This window comes from Salvia splendens, chromosome 18 (genome assembly GCF_004379255.2).
Source record: "Salvia splendens isolate huo1 chromosome 18, SspV2, whole genome shotgun sequence".
Classification (NCBI taxonomy): domain Eukaryota; kingdom Viridiplantae; phylum Streptophyta; class Magnoliopsida; order Lamiales; family Lamiaceae; genus Salvia; species Salvia splendens.
Genome location: NC_056049.1, coordinates 21705021 through 21727985, shown reverse-complemented (window position 1 = coordinate 21727985; position 22965 = coordinate 21705021). Strand labels below are relative to the sequence as shown.

Below are 22965 nucleotides of genomic sequence, written 5' to 3'. Positions count from 1 at the left end.
AAAGGACATATTAAAAACCACACGAATGGGAAGCTAAAATTTGGAGAGAAGCAACGAATTATTTGTAAAGATATATGCTTAAAATATTCTACAGTTTGGCGCTGCAAGCTAGGAATTTTGCACTTGGTTTTTAGAAAATGGCAAGCTTTAGAATTCGGAGGAAGCAAAGAAAATAGAAATAAAAGTCGTTGTTGTGCTTTTTTCTCGCATCAAGGAATCTCCATCAGAAGCTAGTGATTAGTTGACAGTTCATAATTTATAGTAGTAGAAAGTTGGAACAGAATCATAATGAAAGATCATACAGGAAATGTGCACATGAGTATATATATGCCACTAAGATTATACTATCAAGAACATGGAGCCAAGGTGCTATCAACATAGAAATCGGAATGTTTCTACATCTCCATGACTCAGTTTTTGTCTATCCAGCTACTATTTTGATGACTGTCCAAGAAAGCTGTTAGTGGTTGTCTAGAGAAAAACAGCAGTCTACATATCTGCAAAGCAAGTACTCCCTCCATCCCACTTTAGGAGTCCCGGTCACTTTTACATACCCATTTTGTAAAAATCATAATAAATAGTTAAGGTGGATAAATGGTAAAGTAAGAGAGAGAATAATGTAGAAGAGAGTCTTGTGAACATTATTCTCTCTTACTTTACCATTTCCCAACTTTAACTATTTATTATGATTTTTACAAAACGGGTGTGCAAAAGTGACAAGGACTCCTAAAGTGGGACGGAGGGAGTAGTATGGTGTAGAGCTCATATAGATTTATTGACCACCAGATTGAGAGAGAGCAGATCCTTCTGATTGCATAGTTTTCGTGAAGCAGCTTTGTAGTAATGCTGAGACCAAGACTGACATAACTGGGAATATAAGTTTAGGTATATGAGAGTGAGCCAAAAACTATCTTTATACGTTGTGTACATTTCATTACAGAATAAAGATCAAACTCAAATTGCCACTAGTAAGGATACAGCATATATGCTTTATTTACTCTAACCTTTTCTTTAGCCTGTTCATACTAGACATTTGCTATAGTTTATACAACGTTGTGCAGAAATATAAGAACAAACCAATTAATAAACATGCTTATAATATTCCTCAATAATGATCACATGCTTTAACAAAACAATCAAACAGATGACCAACCTATGCATACGCCCAAAATAACTAGCACATTCTGTCACCCCAACAAATCCTCTAGAGTCCTAGACATTGAAAGCAATGAGATGTCTTTAAAAGCAGATCATACCTAACCTTAAAGAAAAATATAGAGAAGGATGTGAACTGCAACATAAAAAACCAGAAAATTCCTTAATTGACTATAATGCAAGAAAGTGGTAGAACAGTACAGAAAAATATGCAGGAATTGCAAGGCCCGAGTCAAGCAAGCGATGAGCTTCAGCCTCAAATTGATCGAAATGACTATTATTTTGATCTGCACTGGATGCTCCAGACTATATGCACTCATCTCCTTCCTGAAAAAGGAGTCATCAGGATTTTTCACCAAGGCAAATGTAGATAGGATAGCATTGGACATGTAAGCAAGAAGTGAACATAAATTTATTGTAGGAGTATATGATACCTATACAGAAATAAGTATACACAGAAACTATAGCAAAATATCAAGAACAATGATGTTGACATTCATGAAAGACACATTAATTTATATTGAGCATACACATTCAATAATAGGGAAAAGGAGAGAGCGCAATGGAGGATGAAGCATGTTGGGGAGACCAACTTATGTTTGTGCCGCAATTGATATGGAAACAACTTAGTTAACAAGTCGGAACACATTTTATAAGAAATAAAGAACTTTACTTGGGCAACTCCAATCTCCAACTCATATGGAGAGAGCATGCAACTTGATCATTAGAAAAATCTCTATTTACATGCCTAAACAGAAAATAAAACATGAATATAGAAACACTCAACACCATATAGTATGTTATTCCATCAGCATATCAAATTTTCTTAAGCAAGAATGTCTATGGGGTCGTCATAATGACCTGAAGCAACATAAAGATTCGCTCAAGACCATAGGTAATTTCAACTGAAACAGGCATCAATGGAAGACTTCCAGCCTGCCAAAGGAAAGAAGATAAATAAACAAGGACAATAGAAAATCATATACGATTACTAAAAAGATTTGCAAAGAATTTTCAGAACGGCAAGAAAGAGGACCTGATGGAAGTAGGCGAATTGAGTAATCTCCATTCCATCCATCCAAACTTCCCAACCCAATCCCCAGGCACATAATACCTACAAGCAAATTGGAAGATAAGACACATTTGTTTAACTATGTAACCTTGTAATCATGAAAATAAAAAACTGAATCGTAAGCTACAACTAAGCAGTAACCACAACACGAATCAATACAAAGCGAATGTTGTGGTCGTCAACATCAATACCTATAGCAATTAAAAATTAGCGAATGGACAAATATAAAGAATTGGGAAAAATATTCCTCCGACCGGCGGCTACGATAAAGGAGAGGTGATTTTTTGAGGATTAAACTTAAGAGCGGCGAAGATTGTGGCGGGAGTGAGGAGTGGAATTGGATAAGAAAATGTAGAAACTCCGGTTCGATAGGAGGGTTTAACCCAAGCACCGGTGAATAAGAGTAATTTTTAAATAAACAATAAAAAAGAGCAGCGTGGACCACATTTACTCTCTCTCTCTCTCTCTCTCTCTCTCTCCTCTCTTCTACTAAAACAGTAACACACTACGAGGTAAGCCTTATAGTGCAGGGTAAGTAACTTATAAGAATAGCCATAGGCATACATGCCAGAGGTCATTTACATTTCTGAGTTTCTGACGTATTTAATCACACAACTCAAACCTCAACTTCATTGGCCACCTGCTTGGCAATCAGGTCATTGACATGGACCTGCACAGGGAGCCATATGAGGAGACTGGGAGTAAAGATTATTCAGCATATTTAACACAAATTTTCACCTATGGAATAGAAGTAAAGCTCAGTTCACAACCAAATTTATGTCAGAGGAAAAGCAATTATTACATGAATGTTGAATTCATAATCAAGGGAACTCCATCAAAGGTTAGTGATTACATGACAGTACATAATTTACAGTAGTAGAAACATAAACATAATGAAGGCCCAAATATGAAATGTGTTGAAAAGTGCACACGAGTATATGCCATTAAGATTATACCAAGGAAATTGCTCAGCATCTAAAGAACATGGAGCCAAAATTTAAAGGTGCTATCAACATAGGAATCCGGGCATACCACAAGCCTACGTGGAGTTCCAAATGTTTCCACATCTCCATGACTCAATCTTTGTTTATCCAGTAACTGCTTGACTAAATCTTTTAGCTGCAACAAACAATGACACATGAGAGCTACATAGCAGAACTGCAATAAAGTTTGCAAGATAACAACAATTCTAGAATTCTGACCTAAAATCAACTTCAGAAACATAAAAGATACTAACCTACAGGGCCAAATCACAAGGAAAGAAATTATAAAATTTGATATTATACTAGCATGGAAGACTAAAGACATGGTCAGAGAATAAAAAGCTATCAGGTGCAAAGCCTGCATAGTAGGTCTTGAGACTTAATTAAGAAATAAGAAACATAATCTTTTAAAGAGAAAGAAGAAACGTTACTTGATTGCAAGCATTAACAACATCATTTGGCGGCAACTCCTCCGTCCCAATTTCAAGAATAAAAGACCGAGGTCGTTCAGAAACCTATGTGAGATGGGAAAAGACAACATGAATAAACCACCAGCCTGGAAATAAAGCTAATCATTTTAAAAATTTTGCACTTAGGCTAAACCATACTAAGTATTACATAGATTATGCACCAAAGAATACAACCAAAGGCCCAATTACACACTGATTCACAAAGAAAGAGAGAGCTAATAATCTTTAGGAGTGCGACAAATGTCCAAGAAAGCTGTTAGTGGTTGTCTAGGGAAAAGCACTAGTCTAAGTGTCTGCAAAGCAAGTAGTGTGGTGTGTAGAGGTCCTATAGATTTATTGACCACCAGATTGACAGAGCAGATCCTTCTGATTGCTTCATTTTCACGAAGCAGCTTTGTAGTAATGCTGAGACTGAGACAGAAATAACAGGGAAATTATGTTCAGGTATATGAGAGATTAGTCCAAAACTATTTTTGTACGTTGTGTACATTTCATTATAGAATAAAGATCAAATTCAAATTGCCACTTGTAAGGGTCTAGCATATATGCTTTATTTACTTTACCCTTTCTTTTGCCTGTTCATACTAGACATTTGCTATTGTTTATTGCAAAGTTGAGTAAAAATATAAGAACAGAAAAATTAATAAACAAACAACTCTCCAAACCACACTAGACAACTAGATGGGATGGATAGAGTATTGATAGAGACATATATAGTGGTTCTCGGTATGACCTTAATCTTGAGTTCCTCTATATCTTCTTTTTGGAATCCAAGGTGGTTAGGATTAGAAGCAAAGCCCAAGGGGTACCCAAGAGACTCCCTTGTCTTTAACCAGTGTTGAGCACATTGGCGGGCTAAACTGAAAAGAATAAAAAAATTGGATTTCGATGTAAGTGTCAAAAATTGTCATAAATATGAGTCCTCCCTCTCACAAAAACAGAAACATACTTATAATATTACTCAATAATGATCACTTGCATTAACAAAACAATCAAACAGATGACCAACCTTCGCATACGCCCAAAATAACGAGCATGTTCTGTTACCCCCACAAATCCTCTAGAGTCCAAGACATTGAAAGCATGAGATGTCTTCAAAAGCAGATCATACCTAGCATTAAAGAAAAATATAGAGAAGGATATGAACTGCAATGCAGAAACCAGAAAATACCTAAGTTGACTATAAATATAATGCAAGGAAGAGATAGTACAGTATACGCAGGAATCGCAACGCCCAAGTCAAGCAAGCGGCGAGCTTCAGCCTCGAATTGATCAAAATGACTATGAATGTGATCTACACTGGCATGCTCTAGATAATAAGCACTCATCTCCTTCCTGAAAAAAGAGTCATTAGGATTTTTCACCAAGGTAAACATAAATACGACAGCATTGGACATGTAAGCAAGAAGGGAACATAATATATGATGACTACATGGATATAAGATACACAGAAAAGTTGAAGCAAAATATCAAGAACAATGATATTGGCATTCATGAAAGACACAAGTTAATTTATATAGAGTATACACATTCAATAATAGGGAAAAGGAGAGAGAGCAATGGAGGATGAAGCATGCCGGGGAGACCAACTTATATTTGTGCAACAATTGATATGGAAAAAACTTAGTTAACAATTTGGAACATGTTTTTATAAGAAATAAAGAACTGTACTAGGGCAACTCCAATCTCCAACTCATAAGGAGAGAGCATGCAACTTGATTGTCTGAAACATCTCTATTTATATGTCAAAACCGTAGATAGAACATGAATATAGAAACACTCAACTCTATGTAGTGGTCTAATGTTATAAATAAATAAATGACATGAGCAACAGCTTATTTACTCATTTTTTCAGAAAAAGCTCCCCGTATGTTATTCCATCAGCATATCAAATTTTCTTAAAGTGATCAGCTCCCTGCAAAGAATTCACATAAGCTTCACGCAAGAATGTCTATGGGGTCGTCATAATGCAAAAGTGAATAACTGATTGCACACAAGGGACCTGAAGCAACATAATGATTCGCTCAAGATCATAGGTAATTTCAACTGAAACAGGCATCAATGGAAGACTTCCAGCCTGACATAGGAAAGAAGATAAATAAACAAGGACAATAGAAAATCAAACATGATTACTGAAGCTGCAGATCCTATACTAACAAAAGATTTGCAAAGACCCTATGTTGTTGTTAATTTTCAGAACAGAAAGATAAGAGGACCTGGTGGAAGTAAGTGAACTGAGTAATCTCCATTCCATCCATCCAAATTTCCCAACCCAATCCCCACTCCCCAGGCACCTAATACCTACAAGCAAATTGGAATTTGTTAAACCATGTAACCTTGTAATCATGAAAATGATAAAACTGAATCGTAAGCTACAACTAAGCAGTAACCACAACACGAATCAATACAAAACGAATCAATCCAAAACGAATGTTGTGGTCGTCAACATCAATACCTATAGCAATTATAATTCAGCAAAATATTCCTCCGACCGGCGGCTATGATAAACGAGAGGTGATTTTTTGAGGATTAAACTTAAGAGCGGCGAAGATTGTGGCGGAAGATTGTGGCGGGAGTGAGGAGTGGAATTGGAAAAGAGAATGTAGAATCTCCGGTTTGATAGGAGGGTTTAACCTAGAGGTCTCCAAACCGAACCGGCCCGGACGAACCGGCTCGGAACCACCACCGGCGGTTCCGAACCGGAACCAGAACCGTTGGCGGCGGTTCGAACCGGGACCGAAACTGCCCGAACCGCCGGGCCGGTTCAGGTTCACAAAAATTGAAGAACCGTAACCGGCGGTTCCGAACCGCCGGTTCGGCGGTTCCCGACACCTCCCGACACCTTTTCAGGCCTACTTCTTAGCCTTTTCAGAAACCGCTCCCCCGGCCGCCGGTTTGGTCAGAAACCGTTGACAGAAACCGCCGGTTTCGGCCGAAAAAAACCGCCGGTTCCGGCGGAAAACCGGCGGTTCCAACGGTAATTTTCAAAAATTTGAATTTTTAAAATCGACAAAAACCGCCGGTTTCCACCGTAAACCGGCGGTTTCCGGCGGAAAACCAGCGGTTCCAACGGTAATTTCAAAATTTGAATTTTTAAAATCGACAAAAACCGCCGGTTTCCACCGTAAACCGGCGGTTCCGGCGGAAAACCGGCGGTTCGGCCGTTTTTTTCAAATTTTTTTTTAATCACAATTTTCCCCTATAAATACCCCCTCCTCTTCATTTCTACTCACCACATTCTTGTGTTAATAAGAATTTCTCTCTCAATCTCAATTTCTCTATTCTCCATCCTCATTCTCTCAAGTTGTTTACGTTATTTGCGCTCATACTTTACTCTCACGTTGTTCACGTTATCATCTTCACGACTTTCAATTTCCATAAATATTTATATCATGTCTTCATCTCGTCGTGGTGGTGATCGGGGCAAGGGAATTGCCCAAGATCAAAGTCAAAGTGATACTCGTCGTCGACGTGCCCCTTCTAGAGCACAAGTTGCGGAGGAGGTGGGAAGGCTAGCCGCTCTTCGAGCTCAAGTAAGTTATAAGATGTTTTAATTTTTTGTTAATTTATTTTTATTAAATTCATAATTTCATTTTTTATGTGTTTTATTTTTGTGTTAGTATTTTTACTTAGTTGTATAATTTTCGTAGGAGGAAGAAGATCGAAATACGACCTTGTTACTTGCCCTCGGCGACGACGACCCACAAGGGGGGCATTCACATTCGGCTTCGCGTTTCGAGTACGATGTGAATCTATCGTCGGACGAAGGCGATGATGGATCGCATCAATTCCCCCCTTCTAGCACCGGGCAAGTTGGCGACAATGATGAGGAGGAGGCCGATCCTCCTCCTTCCGCAGGACAACAAAAGAAAAAGATGCCTCCCAAGTTGAAATCCGAGATTTTCACCAAACATTTCAAGAAGGTCCGGTGTTAATTCCAAATCCTAATGATCCGACCACTACCATGGAGACGGGTGAGTTCAAAGCATATTGCAACTATTGCGATAATGTCTATCCATTTGTTATCGGTGGGGGATATGGTACTCTCCATCGCCATTTGAAGTCAAAACACCCCGTGGAATATGGGCATACTAAGTCCCAAAGCCAAATAAACTTCCCCGCCGGCTCATCGTCTCAAACAGTTACGCCGCTATTTAAATATGATCCGAAAAATGTTACCGATACTATGGTGAGATGGGCGGCAATGAAACATTTGCCGTTCAATTTTTTTAATGACAAAAAATATGAAGTTACTATGCAAACCGCTTTTAATGTTGTTACAAAGAGAATTCCCCCCTCTACTGCTCAAAGATCTAACAACCGTCAGTTTTTTGACAAAAAACGAGAGGTTGGAAAATTCCTCTCCACCTTGGGGCACAAAGTTAATATTTGCTCCGATGTGTGGACGGATTCTTTCCAACGAAATTCTTACATGGGAATTTCATGTCATTTTATAGACAATAGTTGGTCTTTAAATAAACGTTTAATTGGTTTTAGACAATTTCCTTCCCCACACACCGCACAAGCAATTGCATCTTTAATTATTCATGTTTTGAATGAGTATGAGTTATGCAACAAGATATTTTCGGTTGGTTTTGATAACGCAACCGCTAACACCGCAAGTATATCCGATTTAATTGCGGCTTGCTCCCCGGTAATAAGTGGTAAGTATTTTCACCAACGTTGTATTTGTCATATTTTAAACTTATGTGTACAAGATGCTTTGTCTTTGTGGCAAAGACATATTCAACCTATTACTACAGCTGTATCCTTGATCCACTGGAAGCCTCAAATTGGCAAGGCGTGGAAGAAGTATTGCCATTCGAAGAAAATAAGGTACACAACTTTTACTTTAGACGTGTCTACTAGATGGAACTCCACATATGATATGTTGCAATCTACATTGGAGCATATAGAATATTTAGTTGATTTTTATAGAACTTACCATGTTGATGATTTATATCTAACATCTTCTTGTTGGGATCAAAGCATGAGCTTGTTTAAGTTATTCAAAGGTTTTCGAAATGCCACTATTGAGTTATCGGGTGTGTATTATTGCACATCCGTTCGTGTTTTAGAACATTGCATGATCATATCACTTGGTTTTAAAACTGCAATGAAAAATTCCACAAACAATCTTGAGTTAATGTGTGTTTTATATTATGTGGTTGAAAAATGGCTCAAGTATTTCAACGAGATCCCCACGGTTTTTTTGCTTGCCAAAGTTTTGGATCCAAAGTGGAAACTAGTTGGTACTTTCAAAATTTTAGAATTTTATTACAATAATTTGGCTTCTATTGATCTTGAACCACTTCGAGCTTTGCAAACTGACAAGGATGACGACAACTACATAAACCTAGCCCAAACATTCCAAATAAACATCCCCCACCTCCCAAGCCTCCAAAGAAGTTTTGAATTCGACTTGCGGGCTCTCTTTCACGATCACGAAGCCAAGTACAACCGTACCCACCAAGTGAGACCTAGACCCCCCGTCAAACACATAACTTTGGCTTCTTCCAAGTTCATGGCCCCGACGCCCAGTCCCAATTGGCGGACCTATACGGCTTCAGCAGCGGAGGAAGGACGGCAAATTCGACAAGTGAGTTAGACTTATATTTTGACTCACACTTTTCATTCAATGAGGAAGAAGGAGGTCCCGTAGGTAAGCAAGGTAAGAGAACTAAATGGACTTTGATTCCAAAATGCAATTGAGCATTGAGGATACGTAGGCATCTCAACTTAAATTTCAACTTAAATTTTAAATTTAAGTTTAAATTTAAGTTGAGCTCAAGTCATTTTCTTTTATTTCTTTTTTCTCCCATTTGTTTCGAATATGTAATTTTGTAAATTGTAATCAAGACTTTAAGTCTTTTGTAATTTATAATTTTGAAGTTGTAATTTCTAATTTTTACGTTGTAATTTGTAAATTTTAAGTTGTAATTTGTAATTTTAAAGTTGTAATTTGTAATTTTGAAGTTGTAATTTGTATCAATAAAATTGCATTTGTACATCACTTTATTCTAATTTTATTTATGCAAATATATTTACATTTTTTACTTGAATTACAAATTTACAAAAAAAAAATTAAACGAATCGCCGAACCGGCCGAGCCGGCCCGGAACCGGATTTGCACCGACGGTTCCACGGTTCACGCGAACCGGCGGTTCACGGTTCACGAACCGGAACCGCCGAACCTTGGCCTGGCCGGTTCAGGTTCCATCATTTCTCGAACCGGAACCGGCGGTTCCGAACCGTGAACCGCCGGTTCCCGAACAGTGGTGACGTCTAGTTTAACCCAAGCACCGGTGAATAAGAGTAATTTTTAAATAAATAATAAAAAAGAGCAGCGTGGACCACATTTACTCTCTCTCTCTTTCTCTCTCCTCTGCTCTACTAAAACAGTAACATAATACGAGTCGAGTATGCATGCCATAACTGAATTTTTTCTCCACCTTCAATTCAATGTCGTCTTCTTCGCAGCCTACTTCACCACCTCCGGCGACAGTTTCTCTACCACCACCACCACCTGCCACTGCTAGGACTATCTACACCAACTCCCTCCAAGTCTTCCATTTACCACACACCCGAGCAACGCAATTCCAACCAAGAAGACGCTTCAGATTACCACACAATCGACTAACCCATTTCCAATCACCACATTTCCGGCCACCACCACCACACTTCACAATTCCAGGCAACACGCTTCGGATCACCTCACGTCCAATCAACATGTTTTCAAGAGCCACACTTCCTATCACCACCGTGCCTCCGAGCATCTCCCTTCCTACCATCACACCTCCAATCACCGCTGAAGAGAGGATTTTTGCACGTGTGTCGTGTGCACGTGTTCCTCCTTTCAACAAGATTTATAATTTTCCCACTAATGCAACAAATATTACGAAGTATAAGCGGCAAGAGCGGGGTCGAACCACTGAGACTAGGGACCTACTCGAGATTGTTTCTACGACACATTCAGAAAAGTGATCGGCTGCTGCCACGCAACGAGAGGGTTCAGTTTTAACTCCTAGACCTGGGAAATTAAACCTAATCTATTCTATCTACTAGATCCAGAGAACTGAATGTGCTTCAAATGTAATTGCAATCATGATTTGAAACAGAAAATTAACTCTAGTTCATTCACCAAATTTCCTGGGTCAAGCAAATAAGTTTCCTGGGTCAAGCAAATAAGTTTCCTAAAACAGCCAGACAACAGATCGTAAGAAAAGCAGCAGAACAGATTTCCCTTAATAGCTACTGACAAGAAAGCTGCAACTAACAAACTAAAGTAGATCTGATTCTAACTACCAACAAACTTCATCTTCTTCATGTAACTAAGCTAAAAACAGAGTGAAAACAGAGCATTGAACACCATGAAAACAGAGCAATCTCAGATCTAAAATTAAACATGGAATTAAAGCTTAAACTAACAGATCTAAGCTACTGGGTCTAGCAGAAAGCGGAATAAACACAGATCAACCTTGCATGCATCACCTAAACTAACAAATCTCAGAAATTGAGCACGTGAATAACTAGATCTCAACCTCTAAACTACTGGAAATCATGTAAACATCATGGATCTAAACATCTAAAGCATCCAAGAAACATAAGTAAATAGCATCATCAACAAGAAAATAAACACCAAAGCTTCATAAAACCAGAAATAGGTCGAGATCCAAAGGCGGAGTCGTCAATTCCTCCGATGAAACTCGAGATCCAACTACATCATCTCAAAAACGGTAAAGAAAGCAAGGATCCAACGCCGGAGTCGTCAATTCCATCGTCGAAACCATTGGACTAAGCTATGAAATCAGCAACCAAACTAAACTAAGCTAAGAGAGCAGTGGCGTTAAGCGCCTTTGAGAGTTTCCTACCTAAACTACGAGAACGGTAGCGTTAAGCGCTACCGAGAGCTCCCTACCTAAACTACCATAGCGTTAAGCGCTCCCTTTCTTCATTCATGTTGGTCCCTTTATATAGGGAGGCTTCAAGCTCGAATCCCTAGGGTATGCTCTTCATGATTTGACGTTTGTACCCTTAAAAAAGGATCTTTTAAATCTGCTCTGCTCCATTTTCCTCGCCCCGGGTAATTTGTGTGCGTTCCTAGGTCCGGCAGATTTTTCACACACCTGCTCTCCTGATAATTCTCCTTGACCTAGCGGATGTTTGACACTTTTTACTCCTTTTCTGCTCATTTTGCATCTGCTCGGTCAATTTGCAGCTTCTACTTGACCCAGCAAATATCTGCACACTTAAGCTCAAATTTGCGCATTATCTCCCCCAAAAAGCATGTAATATTACCAAAAAATAATGCATGAAACGAGCCTTATCAAACTGCTCACACTTAAACCATGCTTGTCCTCAAGCATGAAAGACAAGAAAAAGAAATAAGGCAAGTTTCAATGCATGTTCCCCTTTTAACCGACCCTAAGAAAAGAAAACCAAATTAAGACTCCTGGACCTAGGAAAACTTGGACACAGAAAACAGACACGAACACTCATACGAAAAACAACATGACAAAGAAAAACACAAAAACACATAAACGCATAAGCTGGTATTTTTCCTAGCAGCCATCCCCACAAGTTTAAGGTCAATCCAAGCATTTACAGCCTCAGATTCTTCCCCCTCCCTTCTTCTATCTAGTCAAGCTGTCAGTTCGTCAAGATAGCCTTAAATTTTACCTTCTGTTGGATTCACTTGATCACTCATTCCTCACCAGGGATGTTAAGATCGATTCACTCTTAAGTCAATGACACCACTGACGCTTTGGGTTATGAGAGTTTCTCCTTTCTACAGTCCCCTTTTCCTTTTAAATCCTGGGTCAGGTTACTATTGCTTCCTGCCCTTAGATTTCTTTTTTTTTTCTTCTATTCCCCCTTTTATATACATATATTTTTCCCCCTGGACTTCGTCCAGCTTATACCTCCGAATTTTTAGTTTATTTCTCCCCTGGACTTCGTCCAGCTTATACCTCCATTTCCTGGACCTCGTCCAGCTTATACCTCATTTTCCTGGACTTCGTCCAGCTTATACCTCCTTTTCCTGGACTTCGTCCAGCTTATACCTCCTTTTCCTGGACTTCGTCCAGCTTATACCTCCAGAACCCTATTCCACATTTTTTCTCCTTCGGACTCTTCTCCCTAAACATTCAGTGGCGGTCCCCCCTTTTTTTTGTTAGCTCAAAGTGTTTAGGCTTATAACTCACTCTTATAGAGGGGCTTCACAGTAAGCTTAAAATTTAGGCATTTTCTATCGTTCTTACTTCATCCAACTGACTTTGATTTATTAAGAGAAAAGGATTCACAAATTAGCATGTATTTTCTCTTCAATTACTCTCCCTAAGGGGCTTTTGCTATCTATTATACCAGTTAAGCAAACACAGAACCTAAAAAAAAACATCTGCAAACTCCTAGACCTAACAGAATATGTACAAGACACTAACTGCACTAACTGCTTCCCCCTCCCACTTCATTTATGCTTGTCCCCAAGCAATCCTTATGAAGTGGAAAGCAGGCCAATTAGTGGCGACAAAAAAAAAAAAAAAAAAAACAGAAAAACAACAAGACACGCACTTCTCACACTTAGACCAAGAATTGGGCTAAGTGTAAGAAGGCAAAAACACAACGAACAAAAGCAAAACAATCTTCTCACACTTAGGCCAAGCAATGGGCTAAGTGTAAGAAGATACGCAAGAAAAATACAAGAAACACAACATACTAGGCATACAAACTTCTCACACTTAGGCCAAGCCAATGCCTAAGTGGGAGAAGGCACAGAAACAACAACCTAGCATGCTCACTAAAGAAAACTAAAAACTAAAACAAAAATAAAATAGAAAAAAAAATTACTTGGTTACTGGGGGTGGTGGATCAATTCAGACCCTGGCTCCTTTGAGAGTCAGCCTTCCTGGGGGTGCTGGGGTGCTTGCCCTCTTGGTCCTCTTGCTGGTCATGGGGGTTAGTCCTCTCTTGCTGGTACATCAACATTGATAGTTCTGGAGTTTGTAGAGCAGGTTTGGCCACCCCCTGCTGAGCAAGATCATCTGTTTCCCCTGTTTCTGACTTGCCATTTTGCTGGGTCAGGCAGTCGTCTTCCTTATTTTCTGAATTGGGAGCTTCATCCTTGGAATTCCTTGGAGGTCCCTTGTACTCTCTTCCTGACCTACGAAACTAAAACCTGAAATTCTTAAGCAAACTGGTCAAGTGGATGTAAGATCCAATTTTTTTTCATTTATAAACTTCTTTCCCAGATTTACTTAGAATTTCGAAAATATTTTTGGGATTAAATTTTTTTCTTTGTTTGGATTTTAATAAGGAATTTCAGAAAAAACATATTCACACTATGTACAAGTTTTGCTCAAGTATTCTTGGGAGTATACTGGTTCAGTCCAAAAATTTTCAAATTCCTTCCTATCTACCTGACCCAGCAGATTCCCAAAGAGTACTTAGCTAACTGACCTAGGCAATAATAAGGTGCATGCATAGTGGAATTTCTTCCACTATGCGTAACTCCGAATTATCCCTAAAAGTTATTTATTATTTTTTTATTTTTAAAATTTTTTTTTCTTTAAAACATAAAATCTTTTTGTAATTTTCTGATTTTTTAAAATGTTTTTGAATTTTTTTTTTAGAAAACTATTTACAAAAATTAAAACTCAACTAAAAGTATTTACAAAATGAGCTTCTAAATTATCCAAGGATTATATATGCAACCAATAATCATAAAATTGAAAGAATAAGAAAACTCCCTGCCCCCACTGGCATTCTTTCAGCCACATGTATTAGGAGAGCTTTCCTTCTCCACTTCAGCCCTTGATTTTTTTTCAACCTTGGAGACCGCCTTGGATAAGAAGTCATGCCTAGACAAAAGAAAACGATCAAAAACAGAAAATTAAAGAAAGCCGAAAGCTATTTACAGTGTCATAGAAACAAAATCAAGTAGATAACGCCATAGTCCCCGGCAACGGCGCCATTTGAAGAGAGGATTTTTGCACGTGTGTCGTGTGCACGTGTTCCTCCTTTCAACAAGATTTATAATTTTCCCACTAATGCAACAAATATTACGAAGTATAAGCGGCAAGAGCGGGGTCGAACCACTGAGACTAGGGACCTACTCGAGATTGTTTCTACGACACATTCAGAAAAGTGATCGGCTGCTGCCACGCAACGAGAGGGTTCAGTTTTAACTCCTAGACCTGGGAAATTAAACCTAATCTATTCTATCTACTAGATCCAGAGAACTGAATGTGCTTCAAATGTAATTGCAATCATGATTTGAAACAGAAAATTAACTCTAGTTCATTCACCAAATTTCCTGGGTCAAGCAAATAAGTTTCCTGGGTCAAGCAAATAAGTTTCCTAAAACAGCCAGACAACAGATCGTAAGAAAAGCAGCAGAACAGATTTCCCTTAATAGCTACTGACAAGAAAGCTGCAACTAACAAACTAAAGTAGATCTGATTCTAACTACCAACAAACTTCATCTTCTTCATGTAACTAAGCTAAAAACAGAGTGAAAACAGAGCATTGAACACCATGAAAACAGAGCAATCTCAGATCTAAAATTAAACATGGAATTAAAGCTTAAACTAACAGATCTAAGCTACTGGGTCTAGCAGAAAACGGAATAAACACAGATCAACCTTGCATGCATCACCTAAACTAATAAATCTCAGAAATTGAGCACGTGAATAACTAGATCTCAACCTCTAAACTACTGGAAATCATGTAAACATCATGGATCTAAACATCTAAAGCATCCAAGAAACATAAGTAAAGAGCATCATCAACAATAAAATAAACACCAAAGCTTCATAAAACCAGAAATAGGTCGAGATCCAAAGGCGGAGTCGTCAATTCCTCCGATGAAACTCGAGATCCAACTACATCATCTCAAAAACGGTAAAGAAAGCAAGGATCCAACACCGGAGTCGTCAATTCCATCGTCGAAACCATTGGACTAAGCTATGAAATCAGCAACCAAACTAAACTAAGCTAAGAGAGCAGTGGCGTTAAGCGCCTTTGAGAGTTTCCTACCTAAACTACGAGAACGGTAGCGTTAAGCGCTACCGAGAGCTCCCTACCTAAACTACCATAGCGTTAAGCGCTCCCTTTCTTCATTCATGTTGGTCCCTTTATATAGGGAGGCTTCAAGCTCGAATCCCTAGGGTATGCTCTTCATGATTTGACGTTTGTACCCTTAAAAAAGGATCTTTTAAATCTGCTCTGCTCCATTTTCCTCGCCCCGGGTAATTTGTGTGCGTTCCTGGGTCCGGCAGATTTTTCACACACCTGCTCTCCTGATAATTCTCCTTGACCTAGCGGATGTTTGACACTTTTTACTCCTTTTCTGCTCATTTTGCATCTGCTCGGTCAATTTGCAGCTTCTACTTGACCCAGCAAATATCTGCACACTTAAGCTCAAATTTGCGCATTATCTCCCCCAAAAAGCATGTAATATTACCATAAAATAATGCATGAAACGAGCCTTATCAACCGCCGTGCCTCCGAGCATCTCCCTTCCTACCACCACACCTCCAATCACCGCCGTGCCTCCGAGCATCTCCCTTCCTACCACCACACCTCCAATCACCACTGTGTCTCCGAACATCTCCCTTCCTACCACCACACCTTCAATCACAGTGTTTCCGGAAACCACACCTCCGGTCACCTCGCTTCCCATCACAACAACTCCTGTCACCTCGCTTCCTACCACCACACCTTCGATCACCGTGTTTTCTAAAACTACACATCCTATTTCCATGCCTTCCAGCACCGCACGGTCTATAGAACTTACTCTCATTTACACAGTTACCTCTCCAACACGCACTGTTACTGAGAGGATCCCATCTCCTCCTCTCTCTTCTCCTCTTCAAATGACCACACTCCCTATCACCACCGTGCCTCCGAGCATCGCCCTTCCTACCACCACACCTCCAATCACCGCCGTGCCTCCGAGCATCTCCCTTCCTACCACCACACCTCCAATCACCGACGTGCCTCCGAGCATATCCCTTCCTACCACCACACCTCCAATCACCACCGTGTCTCCGAGCATCTCCCTTCCTACCACCACACCTTCGATCACAGTGTTTCCGGAAACCACACCTCCGGTCACCTCGCTTCCCATCACAACACCTCCTGTCACCTCGCTTCCTACCACCACACCTTCGATCACCGTGTTTTCTTAAACTACACGTCCTATTTCCATGCCTTCCAGCACCGAACGGTCTATAGAACTTACTCCCATTTACACAGTTGCCTCTCCACCACGCACTGTTACTGAGAGGATCCCATCTCCTCCTCACTCTTCTCCTCTTCAAATGACCACACTCCCTATCACCACCGTGCCTCCGAGCATCTCCCTTCCTACCACCACACCTCCAATCACCGCCGTGCCTCCGAGCATCTCCCTTCCTACCACCACACCTCCAATCACCGCCGTGCCTCCGAGCATCTTCCTTCCTACCACCACACCTCCAATCACCACCGTGTCTCCGAGCATTTCCCTTCCTACCACCACACCTTCGATCATAGTGTTTCCGGAAACCACACCTCCGGTCACCTCGCATCCCATCACAACACCTCCTGTCAGTCTGTCACCTCGCTTCCTACCACCACACCTTCGATCACCGTGTTTTCTGAAACTACTTGTCCTATTTCCATGCCTTCCAGCACCGCACGGTCTATAGAACTTACTCCCATTTACACAGTTGTCTCTCCACCACGCACTGTTACTGAGAGGATCCCATCTCCTCCTCACTCTTCTCCTCTTCAAATGACCACACTCCCTATTACCACCATGCCTCCGACCATCTCCCTTCCTACCACCACACCTCCAATCACCGCCGTGCCTCCGAGCATATCCCTTCCTACCACCACACCTCCAATCACCACCTTGTCTCTGAGCATCTCCCATCCTACCCTCACACCTTCGATCACAGTGTTTCCGGAAACCACACCTCCGGTCACCTCAATTCCTACCACCACACCTTCGATCATCGTGTTTTCTGAAACTACACGTCCTATTTCCATACCTTCCAGCACCGTACGGTCTATAGAACGTACTCTCGTTTACACAGTTGCCTCTCCACCACGCACTGTTACTAAGAGGATCTCATCTCCTGCTCACTCTTCTCCTCTTCAAATGACCACACACCCTATCACCACCGTGCCTCCGAGCATCTCCCTTCCTACCACCACACCTCCAATCACCGCCGTGCCTCCGAGCATCTCCCTTCCTACCACCACACCTCCAATCACCGTCGTGCCTCCGAGCATCTCCCTTCCTACCACAACACCTCCAATCACCGTCGTGCCTCCGAGCATCTCCATTCCTACCACCACACCTCGAATCACCACCGTGTCTCCGAGCATCTCCCTTCCTACCACCACACCTTCGATCACAGTGTTTCCGGAAACCACACCTCTGGTCACCTCGCTTCCCATCACAACACCTCTTGTCACCTCGCTTCCTACCACCACACCTTCGATCACCGTGTTTTCTGAAACTACACGTCCTATTTCCATGTCTTCCAGCACCGCACGGTCTATAGAACTTACTCCCATTTACACAGTTGCCTCTCTATCACTAACTGTTACTAAGAAGATCCCATCTCCTCCTCACTCTTCTCCTCTTCAAATGACCACACTCCCTATCACCACCGTGCCTCCGAGCATCGCCCTTCCTACCACCACACCTCCAATCACCGTCGTGGCTCCGAGCATCTCCCTTCCTACCACCACACCTCCAATCACCGCCGTGCCTCCGAGCATCTTCCTTCCTACCACCACACCTCCAATCACCACCGTGTCTCCGAGCATCTCCCTTCCTACCACCACACCTTCGATCACAGTGTTTCCGGAAACCACACCTCCGGTCACCTCGTTTCCCATCACAACACCTCCTGTCACCTCGCTTTCTACCACCACACCTTCGATCACCGTGTTTTCTGAAACTACACATCCTATTTCCATGCCTTCCAGCACCGCACGGTCTATAGAACTTACTCCCATTTACACAGTTGCCTCTCCAACACGCACTGTTACTGAGAGGATCCCATCTCCTCCTCTCTCTTCTCCTCTTCAAATGACCACACTCCCTATCACCACCGTGCCTCAGAGCATCGCCCTTCCTACCACCACACCTCCAATCACCGCCGTGCCTCCGAGCATCTCCCTTCCTACCACCACACCTCCAATCACCGCCGTGCCTCCGAGCATATCCCTTCCTACCACCACACCTCCAATCACCACCGTGTCTCCGAGCATCTCCCTTCCTACCACCACACCTTCGATCACAGTGTTTCCGGAAACCACACCTCCGGTCACCTCGCTTCCCATCACAACACCTCCTGTCACCTCGCTTCCTACCACCACACCTTCGATCACCGTGTTTTCTTAAACTACACGTCCTATTTCTATGCCTTCCAGCACCGCACGGTCTATAGAACTTACTCCCATTTACACAGTTGCCTCTCCACCACGCACTGTTACTGAGAGGATCCCATCTCCTCCTCACTCTTCTCCTCTTCAAATGACCACACTCCCTATCACCACCGTGCCTCCGAGCATCTCTCTTCCTACCACCACACCTCCAATCACCGCCGTGCCTCCGAGCAATTCCCTTCCTACCACCACACCTCCAATCACCGCCGTGCCTCCGAGCATCTTCCTTCCTACCACCACACCTCCAATCACCACCGTGTCTCCGAGCATCTCCCTTCCTACCACCACACCTTCGATCACAGTGTTTCCGGAAACCACACCTCCGGTCACCTCGCATCCCATCACAACACCTCCTGTCACCTCACTTCCTACCACCACACCTTCGATCACCGTGTTTTCTGAAACTACATGTCCTATTTCCATGCCTTCCAGCACCGCACGGTCTATAGAACTTACTCCCATTTACACAGTTGCCTCTCCACCACGCACTGTTACTGAGAGGATCCCATCTCCTCCTCACTCTTCTCCTCTTCAAATGACCACACTCCCTATTACCACCGTGCCTCCGAGCATCTCCCTTCCTACCACCACACCTCCAATCACCGCCGTGCCTCCGAGCATATCCCTTCCTACCACCACACCTCCAATCACCACCGTGTCTCTGAGCATCTCCCTTCCTACCCCCACACCTTCGATCACAGTGTTTCCGGAAACCACACCTCCGGTAACCTCACTTCCTACCACCACACCTTCGATCACCATGTGTTCTGAAACTACACGTCCTATTTCCATGCCTTCCAGCACCGTACGGTCTATAGAACTTACTCTCGTTTACACCGTTGCCTCTCCACCACGCACTGTTACTAAGAGGATCTCATCTCCTGCTCACTCTTCTCCTCTTCAAATGACCACACACCCTATCACCACCGTGCCTCCGAGCATCTCCCCTCCTACCACCACACCTCCAATCACCGTCGTGCCTCCGAGCATCTCCCTTCCTACCACCACACCTCCAATCACCGTCGTGCCTCCGAGCATCTCCCTTCCTACCACCACACCTCAAATCACCACCGTGTCTCCGAGCATCTCCCTTCCTACCACCACACCTTCGATCACAGTGTTTCCGGAAACCACACCTCTGGTCACCTCGCTTCCCATCACATCACCTCCTGTCACCTCGCTTCCTACCGCCACACCTTCGATCACCGTGTTTTCTGAAACTACACGTCCTATTTCCATGTCTTCCAGCACCGCACGGTCTATAGAACTTACTCCCATTTACACAGTTGCCTCTCCATCACGCACTGTTACTAAGAAGATCCCATCTCCTCCTCACTCTTCTCCTCTTCAAATGACCACACTCCCTATCACCATCGTGCCTCCGAGCATCGCCCTTCCTACCACCACACCTCCAATCACCGCCGTGGCTCCGAGCATCTCCCTTCCTACCACCACACCTCCAATCACCGCCGTGCCTCCGAGCATCTCCCTTCCTACAACCACACCTCCAATCACCACCGTCTCTCCGAGCATCTCCCTTCCTACCACCACACCTTCGATCACAGTGTTTCCGGAAACCACACCTCCGGTCACCTCGCTTCCCATCACAACACCTCCTGTCACCTCGCTTCCTACCACCACACCTTCGATCACCGTGTTTTCTGAAACTACACGTCCTATTTCCATGCCTTCCAGCACCGCACGGTCTATAGAACTTACTCCCATTTACACAATTGCCTCTCCACCACGCACTGTTACTGAGAGGATCACATCTCCTCCTCACTCTTCTCCTCTTCAAATGACCACACTCTCTATCACCACTGTGCCTCCGAGCATCTCCCTTCCTACCACCACACCTCCAATCACCGCCGTGCCTCCGAGCATCTTCCTTCCTACCACCACACCTCCAATCACCACCGTGTCTCCGAGCATCTCCCTTCCTACCACCACACCTTCGATCACAGTGTTTCCGGAAACCACACCTCCGGTCACCTCGCATCCCATCACAACACCTCCTGTCACCTCACTTCCTACCACCACACCTTCGATCACCGTGTTTTCTGAAACTACATGTCCTATTTCCATGCCTTCCAGCACCGCACGGTCTATAGAACTTACTCCCATTTACACAGTTGCCTCTCCACCACGCACTGTTACTGAGAGGATCCCATCTCCTCCTCACTCTTCTCCTCTTCAAATGACCACACTCCCTATTACCACCGTGCCTCCGAGCATCTCCCTTCCTACCACCACACCTCCAATCACCGCCGTGCCTCCGAGCATCTCCCTTCCTACCACCACACCTCCAATCACCGCCGTGCCTCCGAGCATATCCCTTCCTACCACCACACCTCCAATCACCACCGTGTCTCCGAGCATCTCCCTTCCTACCACCACACCTTCGATCACAGTGTTTCCGGAAACCACACCTCCGGTCACCTCGCTTCCCATCACAACACCTCCTGTCACCTCGCTTCCTACCACCACACCTTCGATCACCGTGTTTTCTTAAACTACACGTCCTATTTCTATGCCTTCCAGCACCGCACGGTCTATAGAACTTACTCCCATTTACACAGTTGCCTCTCCACCACGCACTGTTACTGAGAGGATCCCATCTCCTCCTCACTCTTCTCCTCTTCAAATGACCACACTCCCTATCACCACCGTGCCTCCGAGCATCTCTCTTCCTACCACCACACCTCCAATCACCGCCGTGCCTCCGAGCAATTCCCTTCCTACCACCACACCTCCAATCACCGCCGTGCCTCCGAGCATCTTCCTTCCTACCACCACACCTCCAATCACCACCGTGTCTCCGAGCATCTCCCTTCCTACCACCACACCTTCGATCACAGTGTTTCCGGAAACCACACCTCCGGTCACCTCGCATCCCATCACAACACCTCCTGTCACCTCACTTCCTACCACCACACCTTCGATCACCGTGTTTTCTGAAACTACATGTCCTATTTCCATGCCTTCCAGCACCGCACGGTCTATAGAACTTACTCCCATTTACACAGTTGCCTCTCCACCACGCACTGTTACTGAGAGGATCCCATCTCCTCCTCACTCTTCTCCTCTTCAAATGACCACACTCCCTATTACCACCGTGCCTCCGAGCATCTCCCTTCCTACCACCACACCTCCAATCACCGCCGTGCCTCCGAGCATATCCCTTCCTACCACCACACCTCCAATCACCACCGTGTCTCTGAGCATCTCCCTTCCTACCCCCACACCTTCGATCACAGTGTTTCCGGAAACCACACCTCCGGTAACCTCACTTCCTACCACCACACCTTCGATCACCATGTGTTCTGAAACTACACGTCCTATTTCCATGCCTTCCAGCACCGTACGGTCTATAGAACTTACTCTCGTTTACACCGTTGCCTCTCCACCACGCACTGTTACTAAGAGGATCTCATCTCCTGCTCACTCTTCTCCTCTTCAAATGACCACACACCCTATCACCACCGTGCCTCCGAGCATCTCCCCTCCTACCACCACACCTCCAATCACCGTCGTGCCTCCGAGCATCTCCCTTCCTACCACCACACCTCCAATCACCGTCGTGCCTCCGAGCATCTCCCTTCCTACCACCACACCTCAAATCACCACCGTGTCTCCGAGCATCTCCCTTCCTACCACCACACCTTCGATCACAGTGTTTCCGGAAACCACACCTCTGGTCACCTCGCTTCCCATCACATCACCTCCTGTCACCTCGCTTCCTACCGCCACACCTTCGATCACCGTGTTTTCTGAAACTACACGTCCTATTTCCATGTCTTCCAGCACCGCACGGTCTATAGAACTTACTCCCATTTACACA

The 22965-nt window shown here is 43.4% G+C and overlaps 1 protein-coding gene across 3 annotated transcripts; it reads right to left on the bottom strand.

Moving 5' to 3' along the window:
* Positions 1–1064: 1064 nt before the first annotated feature.
* LOC121776235 (glycine--tRNA ligase, chloroplastic/mitochondrial 2-like) lies at positions 1065–6268 on the bottom strand. 3 transcript variants are annotated; one of them, XM_042173395.1, is made up of 13 exons: positions 6136–6154; positions 5897–5981; positions 5683–5757; positions 5524–5595; positions 4892–5015; positions 4690–4781; positions 4414–4540; positions 3642–3725; positions 3260–3346; positions 2850–2897; positions 2192–2269; positions 2017–2091; positions 1065–1482 (listed from the first exon to the last, which is right to left on the bottom strand). In XM_042173395.1, the coding sequence occupies exons 5-13, from the start codon at positions 5006–5008 to the stop codon at positions 1462–1464; spliced, it is 729 nt and encodes a 242-aa protein (XP_042029329.1). In that variant the 5' UTR covers positions 5009–5015; positions 5524–5595; positions 5683–5757; positions 5897–5981; positions 6136–6154; the 3' UTR covers positions 1065–1461. The 3 variants fall into 3 exon arrangements, with proteins under 3 accessions (XP_042029329.1, XP_042029328.1, XP_042029330.1); XM_042173394.1 differs by lacking the exons at positions 5524–5595; positions 5683–5757 and having other exon boundaries at positions 6136–6268; XM_042173396.1 differs by lacking the exons at positions 5524–5595; positions 5683–5757; positions 5897–5981; positions 6136–6154 and having other exon boundaries at positions 4690–4791.
* Between the last annotated feature and the right edge of the window lie 16697 nt (positions 6269–22965).